Raw genomic sequence first — 20,574 nt, 5'->3', positions numbered from 1 at the left:
ATTCACACAGTGCGTCGTTCATCAGGCATCTCATTCACATTCTGCCATCAAGAGCGATTTGGGGGTTAGTGTCTTGCCCTTATGTGAGTGGAAGAGCTTGTAAACAAAGCACCGACCTTCCAATTAGTGTATGACCCCCTCTAGCTCCTGCTGCATAGCCACACTAGTCATAAAGCCATGTTTTTTTTACAAATCTTCTAGATCAACGTCCAACTGGAAGTGCATTGTATAAATTCCTCAGTATGTAAACTGTTCAAATGGTTTATTTACAAAAATGACACGTGGAAGTGAGTGTTCACATCCATCAACATTATACCTGGAAGAGAAGCAAACACACTGTCTGTCATGTCTATGTTACAAAAATATTGACCTATTTACTATTGTACAGTATCTACAACATATTTATCACTCAAACATTCCTGTTCTTTACTCGTCCCGTATCAAGATTGTCTTCAATGTGCGACATAATCACTTTTTACACTTCTTTTCACACCTCAAATGTTTACCTTTTACGTACAAAAAGCTTCATAACACCTGCTGCTAACTCAGCGGTTCAGTTTCCTTCCTACATGTGAAGATGCGAGACGTTTTCAAGGCAGAGTACAGGATCTTTGCTCCGTGTTCATAAGTCAACACTCGTCGGCGATTGAACTTCAATTTCACCTTCTGGGCCAGAGAGTTCACATTCTGTGTATGTCTGTGCTTGTGTGTGTGTGTGTGTGTGTGTGTGTGTGTGTGTGTGTGTGTGTGTGTGTGTGTGTGTGTGTGTGTGTGTGTGTGTGTGTGTGTGTGTGTGTGTGTGTGTGTGTGTGTGTGTGTGTGTGTGTGTGTGTGTGTGTGTGTGTGTGTGTGTGTGTGTGTGTGTGTGTGTGTGTGTGTGTGTGTGTGTGTGCGCGTGCGTGCGTGCGTGCATTTGCCCTCATGCTTTGAGTATTCTCCATAGTGCTATTGTTTACATGTATGAACATACTCGTTCAGATTCTTTCTTTGAGCAGTGGCTCTGAGGTCAGCTGCAGGCAGTTAAAAGTGTGTGTGTGTGTGGGGGAGTGGTAGGGGGAATGGCAGGTGTGAGTAATCTGAAACGGGATCTGGCTGCGGCTGTTGTTGAGTCCAGGCTGGTTCAAGGGTGGAACACGAGCCAAACAAGTCCATGTCATCCTGGAGAGAGAGCAGGAAGAAGAAGGCAGACACGCTGTGATTAGTAACGTATCTACCCAGAGTCAGCCAGCGGCCGACTTTAAACACAGTCTCGTCCACATCAAACAACTAGTGCTGCCCTCTCTAGTTTCTTTTACCAGCTGCTCAGCATGGACACACACACAGAGCAATGTCCCAGGCCATGAAATGGATGTCCTACATTATTATTGGCTGTCTTTAAGAGGTAAATTATGTGCAGGGGTTAGAGAGGGGTTGAATCTTCTTTCACAGTCTCTAAAGCAGCTTTCAGACATGCACTGAACTCTGGCTAATCTCCAATCATTCTCCAGAGAAGCTGTAAGTGAGAACGCAAATCTTGAGAGGCTCGGCACTGTCTAGAGTTTCTCCTAACCGAATGTCCTGATGGGTCGATGTGACAACACAGCAAGAGATTCTCCGGAGGATTCACCGTGAGCGAGTGGGCAAGTTGATGAAAAAGTGGGGCAACACACATAGAAGACACAGACAAAGATGTCAAGAGGGTTTAAGGTGATAAGAGCTGAAGCCGGTGTTCATGTGCTGTCAACAAAAACAGCTCTTCAGCAGCCTTAATACCATATATCCTTCCGCCGCCTGCTGCACCAACCCTCCACTGAATCTGCCGAAGGGTTTATTTTGATGTTGTGAACGTGTCTGAGCGGAGAATCTCCTGCTGGGTTGTTTATGTGTGAAAGGCAAACTCCTGACAAAGTCCAGACCTAAATGTGCGGACATCATCTGGAGTTCTTGTCTGAACACGGCTTTAAGGTGTGAAGGCAGCTCTTTGGTATCTCTTTTTTATTTACTTGGAGTAGCTGATTTCTTTTTGCTCAGGTGATTTACAGCTGGGGTATGTCATGTTGGGTCTGCATTGGTAGTGACTCACCTAACTGAGTTGACGTGAGCTGTTTGGGATGAAGTGCTTCTGTCACAGCTTCACTGGGGATCTGCCTGCTCCTCTCAGGTGAACTCTCCCTTGACCTGCACCCTTCTTCTTCTCTGTCCCCCTCACAATCCTCCTCCATTCTTTCTGTACATTCCGAGTTGCACTGAGGCAAACACTCTGCAGGCTCCCAGCTCCTCGTTATCCCACCGGCCTCCACGGTGTCAAACCCTGGGCGTCCCCCCTGCTGCACAGGTGTGCTCTCCTCATCCCGGTTCCTGGGGGAACGTGTGAAAGAAAGCTGTGGTTAATATCACTGTGAATCTCTGTTCACAGCCACACCCTGTGGTGTTTCATATAAAAGCAATATGCCTCTTAGTTCTCAGCACTTCAAAGGGTGCCATTAGCCACTGTAAATTATATCTTTGATATTAACGGAAATTAGAAGGTTGCCCCCAAGGCAGCAGAGCAGCTGCTAGCCTGTGTATTGTCTCCAGGTAGATTAACCAAACTGTATCAAGTTCTTTCATCATTGTGTGAAGTATCTTAAATGTACGTGTTTTACTGGAAACAGTTTATTCCCTGTGTAGTTTGGATCAGTCAAACTACTGGAAAATGTTTCCTGTCATGCTGTTGACCGGCAGTTTGAATAGTGATGATGATAATGATTTTAATTGGACACATTTTGTTGCTTGTGGGAATAAATTAGCTGCAGTCCTCACCCGTCACTGAGGCTCGTCTGGGACTGGAAGGGACTGTTGTCATGGCTGCGGCTCAGACTGCACCTTTCATCATACCACAGCGATGGGATAAGGTGGACTGGACCTGAACATCACACACGACGATATACACATTCCCATCATCAGTTGTTCCAACATGACAGTAAATCGCTGAATTTAGAATATAATATGTATCCTCAGTTATCAGAAACATTAAAAAAATATTGGCTGTGGCTTCACAAGAAGTTTGTAGCATTAGATCACATCAGTCTGAATCACGTCCTACCGCAGGAGTGTCCGGGGCCCAGGTGACACTGGCAGCAGTGTCTATGGGGAAAGTCGTGAAGCCAGCGGGGGTCCAAGCAGGAGAGCTCTGCTCCGCTATACGGACAGTCCTGGGACCTCAGAGAGGCTGCTGTGGAAGCACGGTGAAGGACGGTCAACCACTGAGACCTACCTCAACCCAGTGCAGAATCGACCCCCTACTGGTACCACTTTAATAATTTCTCCATAATAATAAGTACTAAAATGGCACTCGAGTCCAATATCCACCAAGTCCCAATTAAATGCATTTGAACTGCACACACTCATAAATATCAGTCCCCTAAATAGAGAAGTCAATGAAAATATTGAAAAATAATGTTTAAAAAAGTGGAAATAAAATATTATGTCCGCCCCTTGATCTGGAATAGCACCAAAATGTATTGAGTTTTGCTCAGTTCATGACTGTCTGGGTTGACTCATTAAAAATCAGTAAATCAATTATTGACGGCTTATAAACTAAATTATGCTTATTATAATGTAGCAACCCTCTACTTTTCTACGCTCCTATTAAGAATAATAACAGAAATAAGTCTGGAATTAGACTTTTTGGTATGTGTGCATGTGTGTGTGTGGGGAATTTGATTAAATTCAATCAGCCATGAGGCTGATACAAATTCTTGTGTATAATTTTAAAACCACTGTGTTAGCATGTTGTAGCAGCTTGGGTGAAGGGTGGCTTGCTTGTTTGGACTGAGTAGAATCTACTGACAAAATATTTGACGCGTGTTCTTTTAACGCCACTTTAAAAAAACAAAATTGTACCGCATCCTTTGTTTCAGGTGAGCTAACCAGACAATCATAATGTCATTAATTATTTGCCTTGGAAGAATTCAGATAATCAAACACTTTGGGCTTCAAGAATGCTGCTCATTATACAAGTTGCCACAAATAGGCAACATCAAGTTTTAATAAGGCTTTACACCGAAGATCACGAATGACAGATGAATTGACACTCTGTCTGTGTAATTGACTAAAGAGCAAAGAAATCGTGCTCATCCACCTTTTATATAATCCTATTTTAAGCCACTTAAAATATTCAGCTACTGCAGTTACTTTGTTAAAAGCACAATTATTAGAGGAGCAAAAACTCATTTCAAATAATGTGCGACTTCCACACAACTGGCTGCTCAGCACAGGTGACATATTTGAGATAGATTATCTCCATCTTATCTTCCTTGTCGGATTTTTCTAATGAGGTTGTAAAAGTCAAGCACATTTTGGAACACCTTTATTTTGGAAGTCTTGATCAGAAAACAATTTGTACTGGGATTTCATTGGCACCCGGGGAGAGGGGTTCAGGGTTCAAGGTTCAGTGCTCGCTGCACAGGCAAACCTGGCTCGTCCATAGAAAGCAGCTGCAGTGGTACCTGACAAGTCTGCAAAGCTTTCTTTGAGCCTCTGTGTTTGGATGGAAGACTCAAAATAAAGGACTTTTCTTGCACAAAAACTTGATTTTTAAACATCTTGTTTTCAAATGTTGTTTTGGACAGTGCTTCAAGGTGCTGCTACTCACCGCTGGGCTTCTTCTCTAGCAGCTGTCTCTTGCAGTAGATGACACACAGGACCAGCAGGGCAAGCAGCACGGTGGCCAGAGCGCTGCAGATGACTGCAGCCAGGGCCATGTCCTGCGGGCTGGTCACCACCGAGGGAAGCGGCACCAGGTCTACTCGCCCACTGCCTGTGGAGAGAGATGAGTGTGAAGTACAGATGACAAATGTGAAATAAATATTTGATTAACGACATCATCACAGATGTTCACATCTTTTAGTTATGTGGTGAGTGATAATATAGGACTACACCTATTTGACTGTTTCAGACACAACAGCTAAACCTTAATGAGGCGCAGTGATCAAAAGAAACTGGGGAATAACACATGATGAGGTGCAGTTATTTCATATAATCCACACTCCTCAGCCAATCAGAAGCTGCTGGTAACGTGAAACAAATGATTACTTTTCGCCTTGGGCCAGTCATCTCCTCGCTGAGGCTCAATGAAATAAGCAGACAAGTTCAAAGAGAAAACACCTGTGGTGGATTCTCTCTTTATCTCCCTCTGTCTTTCTCCACAGAAGATGATTTACAGAGGGTTCGACCCCACCTCCGCCCCCGGGCTCCCTCACATGCTCAACAAGCTTTGAAATTAAGAGTTTGGTCAGGTTTTAGAAATAGGCCAAATGTGAGCATGCACTGTATCTGAAGGAGGAAAGCATATCAGACAGACGTCAGGAGTGTATTAACGCATCTTTGTGTTACTGTGCCAAAAGTTTCCAGGAAATATAGAACATCCTGGGTTTAGTGCTGCTTTACGCTCAATAACACAATATAAGACAGACGAACTGACGCAGTTGTTTGAAATATTTGGGTCCATGTAATTATCCTTTCAAACACTCATCGGAGATAAAAGCACAGTCTGTTATAACAATGTGAACAAAGAGCAGCTGGATTAAAAACATGATCTTTCTATCACCTTCTAACTGAACAGCACATTTTAAGCAAAGGCAAACACAAACAAACTACTTTTGAATGTTTCCTGATGCTTATTTACGCATCTAGCAACACACGGAAGCAAGATTTTGGCTGTTTAGAGAGGTGGGATATAAATAAGGTTACTTTAAAGCTATTATGTTCACCAGAGAGTCACATTTTCTGTGTTAAGCAGGGACTGCAGTCGTTTTATCAGAGCAATAGTTGCCTGTTTCTGCAACTGTTTTCTAGACATGGTTGATTTATGCCTCTGGACTTTGGATTCATCATTACGAACAACCCCACGAAGCATCATTCATTGATCAATTGATTGTGAAATGATTGATTGGTGCAGCTTTAAGGTTTATTCATTGGTCATTTTTGGAAACATATAACATAAAAGGCTGCTTTTTTTAAGTTTGGCCAGCTGATATAAACAAATTTAACTCCCACTCTTCAGTCATGTGGATTAGCTGCCATTTTAACAGTGCAAATGTTATAAGGATTGAATAACACATACTCTTAGGGGATCATACCTCTGAAATCTAATGTCCCTAACATCCCTTACATTACAGTGGGGGACACTCCACTCTGTGCTAGACAGGAATTGCTAATTACTATGATATAAAATCCACTGATTGGTCATATATAGTTTCATATCAAAACAATAATGCTTTCTTGTTCTGAAATAAACAAATATGATTTCAGAAATCATATTCAAAGAAACAGTCGTCCTTGACTTTCCAGACAATCTGTGTGATAGCAGCGAAATCAGCCAGCAGCATTAACTCAGCATGTCGGACATATGAAGCTTTAAGATGATTTAATGTTATAAATACACCAAATCTGTGTAAATAGTTGATACTGATATGTCCATAGTCCTCCATAGTCAGTATGTGGAATGTCTGTACCCCTACATCCACTTTTGGGGGACGTCTCCTCCTTTGTGCTGTTGTTCTGCATAGGAGAGAAACGCAACAAATGTCCGTATTTAAGTCTCTATGTTAATATATTTCTAAGTAAACACACGCTAGACTCTTGCACCTAAACATAACTGTTGATATGATCATTATCAGTCGTAAGACCAAATTTTCCTGATTAAAGCATTTGTGATGAAGGTTTATACAGAGAGCAGTAAAAGTAAAGTCTGTAATGCGTGTGACAATATGCAGGAAAACAACGGTGAGAGAAAGTTTTATAATGTGTTGAATACTACTATTATTTGAGCAAATCTTTTTCAGTGAGTCCTGCTGTTTGCTTTTCAGTCCATTAATCATGGGGACTGGTTTCAACCTTTTCACATCCAAGAGCTCTTTGTAATGCAATGTAAACATTACTTTATCTTTGGCCACTTGTTTTATTCAGCCACGATAAGGGATAAGGGGTATTTTAACATTCCTTCTCAGGGGGAAAAAAAGAGGAAAAGCTCAAAGCAGCTCTCAAGGAAAGCCCAACAGAGGAGCATTAAAGAGTAAACGCTGTCAAGATCACGACTTATTACCAGTTATAAAATATCTGTTTTAACTAATAGCGAGAGCATGTTAAAATCATTGCAGCTACACTTAATATTTATACATTTGAATTAAATGACTCTGTATTCAGTGTAGCTTATGGATGAAGATGAAGTCACACTGAAAGGGAATATCACCTTCTAACTCATGAATCACATTCTCACATTTAGAGATATTCTCTTACTTTTAAAATAATAAAATACTGTGTTTAAAAAAAATGATCTCATGAAAAATGTATTATTTAGCATTTCTCATCTAAGTCTATCAAAGCAGTGATCACTATGTAGCTGTGCTGTATTAGTGATCCACAGCCATAATATCTAACCGTTGTGTTTATATTTGTTCTTCATTGTCAGGGTCCATCTGAACTCATCCGAGGTGAGCATCATCTGTCCCACAACACAAAGGCGGTCTGTTGTCAGAGACCGGGTAGCTGCAGCAAACACAGATAAACACTGGCCCATTGAAGAGAGCTCACCTGCTGATATTATCTTCACACACGGCAGACCAATAAACCACAGCCTTTCACAGACTCTGTCTGTTGACTTTATGGAGCTCCACATACTCCAAATAAAAGAACCACTTCTTTACACCTCTGAAGGATCTTTGACTTTGTTCTCTGCAAACTCTTTTAAGAGTATTCTTTCTCTGTTTTACCATGAACTCTGAATGACAGAAATGTCTCTTTATCGTATTCAAGCTAAGAACTACAAAAACGATCCTCCATTTCATGCGCAGACTTTTTAAATGGTTCAAACAAACCAACCAAACAAATTTATACCAAGAACCTTTGATTATTATCACATGAGAAAGAATGAAGGCATGAACGTATCTCTACATGTCTGTATGTATTAGTATGGTCTAGTCAGCCTTCTGAGATCTACTATGACAGTGAAAAACCCCAGCAGATGAAACACATTATAGAGGCTAAAGGATTCCATAAAACACAATCTCGTTTTTACTTCACTCCAAAAAGCCACAAGGGGAAAAGGGAGGAGGAGAAAGGAGGGGTGGTTGAAGATTTACAGTCTACCCCAGACTACAACTGCCTCCCCTGCACAGCTGCACCATTGCCCCGGGCCAGTGTGGCCTATTAGAATGATCTGCCCTTTAAGTTTTCACCACTCTCCTCAAGATAACACTGGAGGGAGGGAGCAAGACCTTCAAACATTTTGAAATGCTCCACTGAGAGTTGTGTACGGGCTAACTACCAACTATGTTCTCAGACACAATGGACATTTTGTTTCAAGGGTCTCCTCCTGTATCAAACGGGGGAAGCTGCACAGATGTAAAAATGAGCAGACAGAGAGATGCCAGTTGTTCCAGGCCTAGCACTCATTACAAAAACAGGGATACTGCTTGCGAATATATAACATATGGGGGAAAATCTACAATAAACAGAAGATGGTCCAATGAATCATGATCCACTTGTGAGCGACTACTGAACAAACGTCTTCTGATGACCCAGAGCTGTCTCCCTTTATTCAACACAGGATAACTCTGGCTGAGTTCGCTCTGATGCTTAAGCTGCCAAATAAGCCTTTGCAGAAACAGCTGCAGACTCCTCTGCCATCAGGAAGTCACACTCAATTACCAAAGGTATAAGTTCAGTCGCCTGTTGGTTTTATGTGGAAACCTGAAATCATAAGGTTGGGCTTAACTACTTACAATGGCTGGAGGAGAAAAGTTAATTGGATGTGTAGCCTGCTGGAATGTGAGCACTGCTTTGTGAACATACTGTAACACACCTCCTGCCTCCTTTTAGCATAATGGATCTGTACAGAAGGCAATAAATAATGCTGTTTGAACCAGCATACTCGCTGGCTTGTTTACCCTGGTGCTGAAACAAAACCACGTTGAACAGAGCAGCAGTGCAAGGATAAGTTTTGTCTGAAAATATCAATGGAGGTTTTGTCCAAGGAGGTTTGCTCATTTAATCCAAATTGAGTGCTGAAAGTGAGTGACATAGTTGGAGCTAATGTAATCCAGTGTTGGCAAATCCACCATTATGTTTGTGGTATCCTTTTCAGCTTTTGAACTGCTCGGCTTATAAATCCAAGCGTTTATTTGCACTTATAGCATAGCTGCTTGGCTCAGTGAATGAACTGCAGCCCGCTCCACCCTGTAAAGGCTGTGGTTCTGATTACTCCGAGGGCCTTGTGCTGTCATGTTGTGTGTGTACAGGCTTTGTTGTGGCACTGCTGCTTGAGTTTTGGTTCTAATAGCATTTGGCTAGGAGTTCAACAGTGGGCTGTAGCGGGTCATATTTGCTTTTCGAAAATAGTATCCCTGTTGTTGCTTCATAAAACATCACGTATTGTGGGCTGGGATGAATAGCCTGTATTCATGGCCATTCAACAAAACGTGCAGCCAGTGATGTCGACTGCCAACTCTTAGAAGAAGTCAAAGAAAGAAAAGTTGCTTACAGTGAGGCTCATAAGGAGGTGGAGGGTCCCCACAGGGTATACACTCCATGTCCTGGAAACCACTTAATTTTGTCTTCCTGTAATATCTGTTGAAGAAACAAAATAACATGTTTTAACCTTCAAAGCTGTCGTGAACATAGGAGCATCAGATGTGCACAACTTCTGATGCTTGTGTGTGTTGTGACATGTTTGTCTTCTTCTTTAAAATAATCGTTTAAGATGAATACGTTTTATAGATAACATGAGGTTGTGGTAGCGGTGGTGCATCTCTCCTCTCACCCTGGCAGACAGTCGCCACACACTGCATTGCTGGTTGTGGAGCAGTTGCCCTTCTGGAAGCGGTTGATGAATCCACAGTCCAAGCAGGCCTTGCACTTTTGCAGGCTTCGGTCCTCTTTGAAGCGGCTGCTCCGGCAGGGCACACACCGGGCATCCTCTCCATAACCAAAGCCACATTCCTGGGGGGATTAACAGGAGAAATACACCGGGTAAGAGGTGGGGTTGGTGATTTGGGATGATGTGCAGCTGGTGAAAAGAGGGCTTGGACGTGGACTACCGGGGGTCTGGAATTAAAGAATGATATTGGCTCACAGGATCAGAGCAGAACAATGGCCTGCCTCTTTGGAGAGTCCATCTTACACTGGCAATAATCTCCCTGACTCTCTCAGTATGAATGAGCGCCCTTCCGCTGCAAGACCTAGAAAGGCCTGGCATTTGAATAATAAAGGCCCTGGAGGACACCCACTGTTGTATTATTGCAAGTTTACTGCTGTGTTTTCGTGTGACTCTCTCGGAGCAGACTCAGTGAGTGTCCCATTGATGGAGAGGCCAGCAAGCAAAGGAAACACTTAGGGAAGGGGCAAGGATTATAGGAAGGTATATGGAGAAAATACGATGAATACTCTTTTGTGTTCAACACTTGAAAGTGCACTTTAAAACCACAGCTTCTGACTAGTGTGGGAGTGTTCTAATGTGAAACCACCTTTTGAGAAATTGTCCAACCGAACCAAGCAAAATCTAAATTTTTTTGATGTTTTTTAAGGAGGACATGAAAAGTGAGACTAATTTACTATTTTATTAGGAATAAGAAAATAAGTTGAGTGTGGATCTTATTTTTGGTTTTTCACACATTTCGAGTCAAATGAACCTTTTGACATATTTAACCCTTCTGTACAGCAACTTTAATTGAAGAAACATAGTCTGACAAAGTTTAGAAGAAATATCAAACAATTTGGTGACCCAATTTCAGCACCTATTAACAAGTTTTGTTAAGTTATGTAGTTAATTCTAAGTATCACTCCAGCTGCTCATGACCATTTACAAAAGTTGTGTCTTATATTGTCTCTTTTCTGATCTTTGTCACCTTCACATCTCCTAAATTACGTTGGTGACCTCAACCACAGAGTGACATTTATTTGACATCTGATATTACTGTACACCACAGTGAAAATACCCTGAAGGCATGACATCATACATTGATCATTCACTATCAGCTCCAGAGCAGCTGCCCTCCTGTTATCCAGTGTTGCCACACTGCAATCCAAAGCTGGAACGATAGACAAGGAAGGGGGTCGGGGGTTACTCATATATCATTAATGTGAAGGTCAGCTTCAAACAGGGCTTCTCTCTTCTCATTCTCTCCTCACCCGTGTCCCATTTCACTGCCCGGGCATGCAGTCCCAGTGGAATGTGGGCACAAGAGTCTGGAATGGGGTTGGGTTTGGGGAAGCAGGCTGGCTGGCAAGAAATTAAAAGGGAAGTTAGAGGCAAAGATGTGATCGTGTGATGGCACCGTACAGTCAGGTTGGAAGATGAGGAATTCAGTGCTTCCAGCCAAACACATGTGAGCCTGACACTGAACCCTTGGGCCAAGCCGGGCCCGAGGTGGACCATCTAGGGCTGGACTTTTGCAGCTGTTGTTATGAAGTCTCCATATTAGGCCTTGCTCTTCAGCAGGGCAGGGCAGTGAACAGTGGAGGTGGGGGGGAGTGAGAAACAGAGAGGGGGTAGCTGATGAGTGATTAAATGGGGAAAGGCAGAATAAAGAGGAATCGGACGCCCCATCTGTTGCAAACCATAATATTGCCTTTCTCAAGAGAAATAATCTCAGACTGGATCAGGAAAGGCAGGAACCCTAAAACTAAACTGGTCCTCCAGAAAGATCCACCGCAAGCTAGCTCACATTGATTCTGTGGCCCACTTCCATATGAAGGAGGATGAGGCCCAGTGATGGTTTGGCCTAACCACAGGACTAGCACAAGCTTTGTCTGTGCGGCCTCACATGGCAAGATGGGGGCTAATGCCACGTAACCATGAGCAGGTCAGAGCACTGAAACAAAAGGAACGTGAAGCCAACTTCTACCCCTCTGATCCAGGCCACACAGAACATCAAGGAATTCTCCCTTTCTTCTTTTATCTCCACTAACAAAGCTCACTGAGACTAGTTAAGCAGCGAAAAGAAAGACATTACTCTGTGGTGGTCTGTCATGTTGAGGTCAATATGAAAAGGTGAATACATGTATTATTATACACAAAGTAAAAGCCTTTCTCAATTGTAAAATGCCAGCATCAATGAAGTAATACATAGTTAATCTGTTAATCCTCCTTGAAAAGATCATATATTTTTCAGGGTGTGTACATGTTATAATACTGGCAAAAAATACTACAAAACAAGCACAAACTGACTGAGCCAAATGAATTCTTTATAATGCATCGGCTGGTAGCTTAGAGACCATATCTTTATGTATCTCAGCAGGTATAGTTTATAAACTATGCAAATGTATGAGATAAAGCAATGCATTACGGAGAAAACTACCAGGGATGTATTCAAATAATAAACCTGTCAAGAAAACTTCAATCCAATTAAATATCATTTAAAAATTTCAATGAAAATCATCAGAAAAGACTAATGTTAAATTTAACTTTTAGGTGGTTTCAACTCAGAGACATTAAAAAAAAAAGCAAATTGATAAAATTCCCTTTCCCTGTCCCATCTCCTGATCTAGTTCGGGTGAGACTGCCAACCACAACAGCCGGATGGAGCGGAGAGGGGTCGGGCTGGCTGAGACCCAAAGCATGTTCAGACGCAGAGATATTTCTGAGATTAGAGGGGAATCACACGGAGGGCAGCCAATCATCTGATCTGGGAATGAAACAGTGGGAGTTTGTTAAAGCAGCGTTTTAACTGGGACAAAAAACACTTCCACTCCCTTAATTTCCCTCACGCCATTACACTTTCGTTTTTTGGCTTCTTAAGGCACAAGAATAACTGACAACTTTGATTTTTATCCTGTGCTGCTAATGCAATCCTCATAACTGCATTTCTCTTCTCCGTCCTTTGCCCTGGGAGTGTGGCCGAAGGAAATGTTACACTCTTGCTACATACTACAAGATGTTGACACATTAAAGTTGTGTTCCAGCCTTTTTTTTGTCGCTGGCAGTTTTCCAGCCTGCTTTGGAAAGCAATTCACTACTTATCCTTCATGCTTGACACAGCCCGAGACTGAGGAACTTACTATGAATGAAACCTAGAGTGAGATATGTTTGTGTTAGAAAGAAGAACTGGTTTTAATAGTCCCTCTGTGTGGGTGGTTCTTTTAGCTACAGTAAGTTTGGAGGGGCTAATTGATGTTTGTCGGTCCGCCTCAGAGAGGCTTCCAGAGGCAAACTAGGACACATTCCTCTGGGATCTCTATGGCAGCTGCACAGAGGGACTCCAAAAGTCTGCTTCCCTTCCAACCCTCAGCCCTGCCTTCCTGAATATAGATAGATTGTCTTGGTGACACAGAGCTCGGATCAGAAGTTGTTTCTCTGGGAATCTTTCTCTGAGTGCAGGCCCAGGAATCCACTGTGAGCCGGTATCCCGCTACCTTCAGCGAAAGAATGAGGCAGCCAATTATTAACCAGGACCCCAGGGTGGCGAGCAGCATTCATGCCTGTTGGGCTGGCAGAGAAACACGAGGACTACTGAAGCGTATTATCAACCACAGAGTGCATGTCTGTGTGCACAGAGATTAAAGGCAACTGGGCTTAAATGCATGTGTTCAACAGATGTAAAGAGTGATACAGACTTTTTTCACCAGCACTAAAACATGTAGTGTCGTTTAAACCCACATAAAGTCAATCCGCTTCTATTTAACTGCAGGATATTCTTTAAGGCTGCCATTACGTTTCTGATATAATGACATCCCTCATTGTAAACTGAAATTAAGTGAAATTTATTGGGTCAGAATCTATGTCTGGAGCTTGTTTTAAGGCCCAAAAAACATGTTTAATATATTAGTATAGACCAGATATACTCTATCCAGTTTATTAGGTACACCTTTTAGTTTCAGAGATGTTTTGATTTATTCACATGGCCGCTTCAGTCACTATGGAACTGTATTTCACTATATATCACTATTCTAATATTTAATCGACCATCATCAATTTAAATGTTTTTTTTTTGTGTTTGTCAACCTGGGTAAAAGAGAGGAAGCCCTTTGCTTACCAACCTTTACTGACACTCTAGAAGCCTGTTTGTACAAAGCACACAAAAACATGTGGCAGAGGTGGTGAGAAAGATGGTTTTCCCCGCGGAGGGAGCAGCAAGCTTAGGCACGGCTGTAACTACAAACAGCGAAGACAATAAGTTGGACAGGGTACAACGGGGAAAAACAATGGGAGCCATTCAGCTTTAGAAGGTCAAAAGTATGGGTGTGACTGATTAAAGAAGGGTCGGTGCTCTACAAACAGCCTGGCCGCTCTGTGCATGAAAGAGAGGAAGTGATAAATAATGTTGGCTCACTGGATAAGATACACTTTTATAAACACTGATGTCCAATATGTTCATGAACTCTTTCATACTTTTTACCGCAGGCATAAACCATCTGTTTTTAGCTTGAGGAAGTTGATTAAGCTGGCCTGTAATGGATCCCTTGTGTTACCAAATGTTCCTTTTAGAATAAATAAACTAGTGACAACATTTTCAACATGCTCTTGTTTGAACACAGCACTTTAAACAAAACTGCTTCGAACAAAAGTTTCAGTTCATACAGATGAGGTTATTAAAAAAGTCGGAATAATTCAAACCTTTGAAAGCTCCTGTCCTGCATCACACTGCTTGCAGGGTTTACAGTTTCCAAACCGGTCCTTGTACTCCAGTTCTCTGCACTCTCTGGTCTCCTCCTCGGCCCTCACAGGAATCTGAGCGGGACACAGTCGTTTGGTGGAAGTTAGAGATTCCTGCATTTCATCAACACTTTTTATCCACATCAGATAAAAGCAGACTCAGTCCAGACCTATGCATCATACATTAATCTATCTCATAATAAGTTTAAAGGGGTCAAACTTGAATTATTCTTGAAAACAAATCTGAAATGGGATGAGTTAAGATGAAACTTTTGAGATAAATCAGAATGGACTGTGATTTAAATTTGATTGATTGATATAAAAAAGGTTCAGAAAAGGTTTTTGGAAAAATGCCCCATATAATGAAACACTTACCAGAGTTGAGTATATGACCTGCACAGTTAGTAAAAGTGTGAGGGTGTGTTGCAGCATCCACACCATGTTGATGGGCCACTTGTGGCTGGAAAAAACGAAACAACAATAAAAAACTTATGTTCTCCATCATATGATTACATTGTTTATAAATGAATATACGCTCCATAACTTATAAAATGTTCTGAGGTCACTAAATTTAAAATGATAGATTATTAACAGCAACATACTTAAAACAACCTCACCTGCATGAAAGCAGGTGTAGGTTGTCAAGCACAGATTAATTAACTATTCATAATTGATTATTAACACCAACACAAGAGTGACTTCACCTTTAGCTGTTCTAAAGCAGGGGTAGGTTGTGAAGCATAGATTTAAAATAACCAGGCGCAGATTGAATTGATGCTCTCTGATTAAAGCTCACCAGAATGAATCTCTCACAGCTCCCACACACTGTAGTTGGATATGTTAAAAACGCGTTATATTGTGACTCTGTGGCAAACACAGTCGCAAACACTTCTCTTTGCTGCGCTCAAAGCGACAGTCTGTGGCTGGAACTCGTTGCTAAAAGAACAGCATCGTCAGTAAAGGCTGTGTTTATTCATAATACTTCATAATATTCATCTATGGGCGGGAGGTTTGCTGTGCTCGTGTCTCACTGTATCCGAGATGAAGCGAAACACTCTCTGTCGTTAGAGTGCAGAAACTGTTCACGTCTAAAAGCAATGAAGAGTCACTTCTTACCTGTAAAACAACGACCCGCTTAATCAAAGTATTGGTTGCGTTGGTTCCAGAGTTGAAAGCAGACCGGCGAGCAAGAGGTGAGGTGGTGTGTTACCCACCGGTCTGCAGATCCCCGTGTGTGTGAGAGAGAGAGAGAGAGAGAAAGGAGAGAGAGAGAGAGAGAGAGAGAGAGAGAGAGAGAGAGAGAGAGAGTGAGAGAGAGAGAGAGAGAGAGAGCTGCTGCTGCCGCCCGAGCTCTCATACACAACACACACACACACACACACACACACACACACACACACACACACACACACACACACACACACACACACACACACACACACACACACACACACACACAGCTATAGAGAGCAGCAGACCGAGCACTAACTCAACCCCGACATCAAAGACAGAGAGGGAGAGAGAGCGGGTGGGGGGGTGGGGTTAGGGTTTATGGATCAGAAGACCGTTCATCTGATCTGTGATCAGCCTGCTTACATCAGAGCCCCCTCCTGCCCCCCACACAAACTTTTCTGTCTCTCTCTCTCTCTCTCTCTCTCTCTCTCTCTCTCTCTCTCTCTCTCTCTGTGTGTGGCCCAGGGTCCTCCACTGGTCACTTACCCTGTACTGTAAAGTTTAATAAGATATTTCCTGAATAATTGGATGTTAGTCCCTCTTGTAAAGTGCCCTGAAACCGTTTTGTTCTTCTGAAAGGTAACACTCCCTCTATGACATCTAAGGCTAATCTAGTGTCTGCTGCTCACTGTCTATTTGGAGGACGTCACATTGAAATGATTTGGAAGCGTTCATCTCTATGAGCTCCAGATGACAAGACACAAGTGTGCCACTCCAGGATTGGCAGGAGTTTAGATGACTTGTTAACCCATCTGCCGAGAGGAGCAGGGTTCAAGTCACTGATTTCGTCTGCATGGTGGAGAAAAGACACATCAGTCATATTAATACAAACAGTTTAGCTTGTGACTTTTGTTTATATATGTAAATAGTCACAAAAATACATTTTTTAGAAAAAAAGTTGGGACGAAATTGAGTCCCAAACAATAAAAAAAAATGAATGTATAAGAAGCAGCCACAGTTATTATCTTACATAGAGTCTACCTATACCCAGAGTCTATTTAAACCATTTCGTTCATGACAAAGTCTACATTTCTCTACATTTTCCTAAAATATTTGTTAATACGACTGTAGATTTTTCAACAAATTAAACAGCCTCACAACTAATCTGACAAAGGCTACATTAACACAAAATCTACATGATAACATCCACTTCTAGCGAATAAAAAGTTTAGAGTCTGAACCGAGGCAAAGACACAGAGGACAAAAGTTCAACTCTGCAGCAAAAGTTGCCAATTACTGTACATGTCAGGACATGTTGTATATAAATTCCAGGAAATCAGTTACTACTTTGTAAATGTAATTACCTGTTACAGAACCTGTTGTGAAATATTAATGCTTCAATGGTTTCATGTATTTCATACAGCTTGCAACAGAGAACACCTATTATTATTACTTTATAGTGTCATAAAATGTTCATCACCTTTATGAGTTTTGTTCTTTGTTATGAAATCATGTAGATTAGTTTAATGCAGCTGAGGTTATAATGGATACATTCGACTACTGTATGTCCTGATTGTGTTTGTATGTATACATTGTGTTTAAGTTAAATCTGTAGACACATGACCAGGGATATGAGACAACTAGCTGTGAGTGGACGATACTACACCCATCACTTCTCTCTCAGACACAGACTGGAAAGGAAAAGATCACAGATTGTTGTCTCCCTCTACTGGTCTAATGATGTCATGGTTTAATAGTGGTCCTTCGTTACTGCACAACTGAGGGTTTGTGTTTTCTATAGGAAGTTGGGTCATTCACCTTTAAATGTATGAAAGCAGGTGTAGGTTATGAAGCACTGACTAATTAACTGCTGATTATTGATTAATGGTAGTTTATTATTGATTATAGATGATTGGTAATTGATTATTAACAGCAACACAAGCAAAGCAACCCCACCTTTACAGTATGAAAGCAGGTGTAGGTTTTGTTGCACTGATTACTTGATTATTAAAAATGTATTATTGAGTAATGATGATTGATTATTGATTATATATTGGTATTATATCACATGTTTATTGCCGCATTATTATAACATTCCTTATTTATAACAACTTCGGTATAGTAGATTCAATTCTATTCTATTCTATTCTATTCTATTCTATTCTATTCTATTCCATTCTATTCTATTCTATTCTATACCCTCTTGTCAAGCCTTTATTTCCTGGTGTGGCTCTGTCCCATCAGGTCTTCACACAGCAGCTGTGGCTTTAAGAGACGTGCATGCGTTGAAAGCTGCAGTAAACTGTCCGGTGGTGTCCTCGACCCTGAGTTATCTCATCTTGTGGTCGATTTCATGAGAATCACGACATCACTGAAGTCTTCCAGTGGGACACTATGCTATGTATGTTTCCATTTGAAGGACTTTGTGCGCTGCCCTGCGGTGCAGAGGACAGAGGAGCTGCACTGAGGCTGCTGCTGCCAGCATGATGCTCTCCCAATGTGAGTGCACCTCTCTCTCTCTCTTTAATGCGGCATTACATGAGGCGGTTGTAAGCATTGACAATGTTAAAATTGTATAGACGACTGCACTTTTCCTTTATTTGTAGAAGAAATTAAATCGTAATACTCTATCAAGTTTTTCGTATTGTCACATACAACTACTGGGTCTTATGTATTGATATTTTGAACAGTCAGACCTGCTGTTCTATATACTGCAGAGGCTGGTGCACAATATCAAGTGTTTTCCAATCTCATGACGATGCCTCTGACAGCGGGTTCACATAATGTTTTAAGGGCCGCGGGGATGAGGTCACTTTTCGACGTATTGTCACAAAACACTGCACCACACAGCACAATGTTGTGGAAGGGATGGTACAGAGGTGAACGACCAGAGCTGTGATCAGAGAGGTTAGTCGTCAGGTTATAGTCAGAGCAGGTCGTGTACGAACAGCAGACAGTTTCTGATGAGGCCTGTGTGCTGCAGTATCAAAGGTTTTAATCTGTGTCCGCTCCTGGGCTCCAACAACAGACCGAATAGGCTTTAATAACAAACCTGATCATCTGGACGTGGACAGGCCTTTAATATCGCTGCTTCCTGTATCCTAACCTGATGTGCGCATCTCTGACTGCAGCGCTCTGGCGTATGATCAGGTTATGGTTTGTCGACTACACGTCCCAGAATTCAACGCCATAAATCACTCGTGTTCGAAAAAAATGCAGCTGCAAAAAGTACTCACATCGGTATTTTGTTATTGCTGTACGTGTATGTTTCTTTAGAATGCACATATGGTCAAATACACTTGGGCACCATCACTACAAGTGCAGTTTTCTATGAAATACCAACCTATAATATTTCTATTGTATGTTTTGTATTGTATCTTTTGTATATCTTTTGGGCGTGATTTTCATATAACCCATTACTTATAGTTACAGTTAATTACTAGCGCTCATGTGCCAATCAAAACAATTCATACCATTTATTAAATACACGTCTTTTAAGAGCAATGCAACCTATATATTTATCTCAGGGGTTGGTGGAGAAAATAAAGGAAATAAAGAAAGATTTAAAAGAAGCGTGAAGATGACATCGAGTTAATGCTGCTCCATGTATGTTGAATTCCAGCTTCAGTCAATATTCATATCACTGATCAACAGTTTGGATTTGTTTTAGCTTTGAGTTCTTGTGCCCTCAATTGGTCATAAGAATCAAATAATGTTAATTAACCAACCAAACTTATTTTGTGTTGCACCTTTCATACAGGTTAGTGCAATTAAAAGTGACTAGGAATAGACAAAGCAAATTAAAAATTCTGACAATGACTACGTATGCTACAATAACAATTAAACATTAAAAAAGGAGTCAATAAAATTGGATAAAAACATAAACTACTACTAATAATAATAACTATTCTAATAATAATGAATCTATTCAATCTGGACTCTTTTCAGTAGAGATGCTTATTGTCTGAACTGATGGTTTGATGCCATTGGAAGTGCTCAAGCTGCCACTGACCTATCATTGTCAATGGATAAATATTGATAGCTTTACTTCCGGAAAACTGGGCCAGTAGAAATGGACAGAATGAGAGGTAGGTGATTTTTCAGTCTCTGTAGACCAGTGTGACTTTAACAGCAGGGGTCTAGAGGGGGATAGGACGGGGTACAGATTTAGAGAAAGGTGGCACATTTCCATAACATGTCGTAAAAATAAAACCGCTATAATAACCTTTATTTTAGCATTATTTTAACATTTATTTTAACATTTATTGCAAGTGCACAGCTTCTTCGTGCGATTACAACATTTGACAGGCGTGCGTAGAACTTGTTAACAATGAGAACAACTTTGGAGCCTGCCTGACATCATTGTCTAATGTGCCTATGATATCAAAAAGCAACAACAGCTCTTCCCTGTTTAAATCCTGCTGTAAAGTTCAGTGTTATTTGCAATGTGTGATGTCACACCAGTCACCTGTACATCAAGAAAAGCAGAGGTAGTTTGATCATGAGGTCAGTCTGTGTGTCAGGGTGAGATATTGAATCAGACCATTTCTCTAACCTCAAACCTTTCTCCTAACCCAAAAGATGGCACAGAAGATGGACCCATGTGTACATTAGTGTGCAGATATCACTACAGCATTAACATACAGCTAGACAAATTGGTCCATATTATTATTGCAGCGTGGCAGAGGGTTGTAAAACACGAATAAAGCCTCTTAAAGAGAACTTATCTTCCTTAGTTTCAGTGGACCAACCGGGACAACAGTGAACTGAGAGCGCTGTGCGGATTTAAG

The 20,574-nt window shown here is 41.5% G+C and overlaps 1 protein-coding gene across 2 annotated transcripts; it reads right to left on the bottom strand.

Annotated features, from left to right (window-relative positions):
• Positions 1 to 886: 886 nt before the first annotated feature.
• On the bottom strand, positions 887 to 15,835 carry tnfrsf19 (tumor necrosis factor receptor superfamily, member 19). Of its 2 annotated transcripts, none has more exons than XM_061073352.1 (10): positions 15,728 to 15,835; positions 14,987 to 15,071; positions 14,573 to 14,686; positions 9,782 to 9,960; positions 9,503 to 9,588; positions 4,616 to 4,780; positions 3,065 to 3,193; positions 2,782 to 2,884; positions 2,063 to 2,337; positions 887 to 1,158 (listed from the first exon to the last, which is right to left on the bottom strand). In XM_061073352.1, the coding sequence occupies exons 2-10, from the start codon at positions 15,050 to 15,052 to the stop codon at positions 1,154 to 1,156; spliced, it is 1,122 nt and encodes a 373-aa protein (XP_060929335.1). In that variant the 5' UTR covers positions 15,053 to 15,071; positions 15,728 to 15,835; the 3' UTR covers positions 887 to 1,153. The 2 variants fall into 2 exon arrangements, with proteins under 2 accessions (XP_060929335.1, XP_060929336.1); XM_061073353.1 differs by having other exon boundaries at positions 3,065 to 3,190.
• Positions 15,836 to 20,574: the final 4,739 nt, after the last annotated feature.

Source organism: Limanda limanda, chromosome 6, assembly GCF_963576545.1.
Source record: "Limanda limanda chromosome 6, fLimLim1.1, whole genome shotgun sequence".
Taxonomy (NCBI): Eukaryota; Metazoa; Chordata; class Actinopteri; order Pleuronectiformes; family Pleuronectidae; genus Limanda; species Limanda limanda.
Note: the sequence above shows the minus strand (reverse complement) of the source record. Positions and strands in the feature narration are given on the sequence as shown.

Coding starts and splice junctions, on each gene's coding strand:
- tnfrsf19 (XM_061073352.1), bottom strand. CDS start 15,052: ATGGTGTGGATGCTGCAACACACCCTCACACTTTTACTAACTGTGCAG. Junction 14,687..14,986: donor AGGTCATATACTCAACTCTG/GTAAGTGTTTCA, acceptor TGTCCCGCTCAG/ATTCCTGTGAGGGCCGAGGA. Junction 2,885..3,064: donor GGGCCCCGGACACTCCTGCG/GTAGGACGTGAT, acceptor TGTGATGTTCAG/GTCCAGTCCACCTTATCCCA.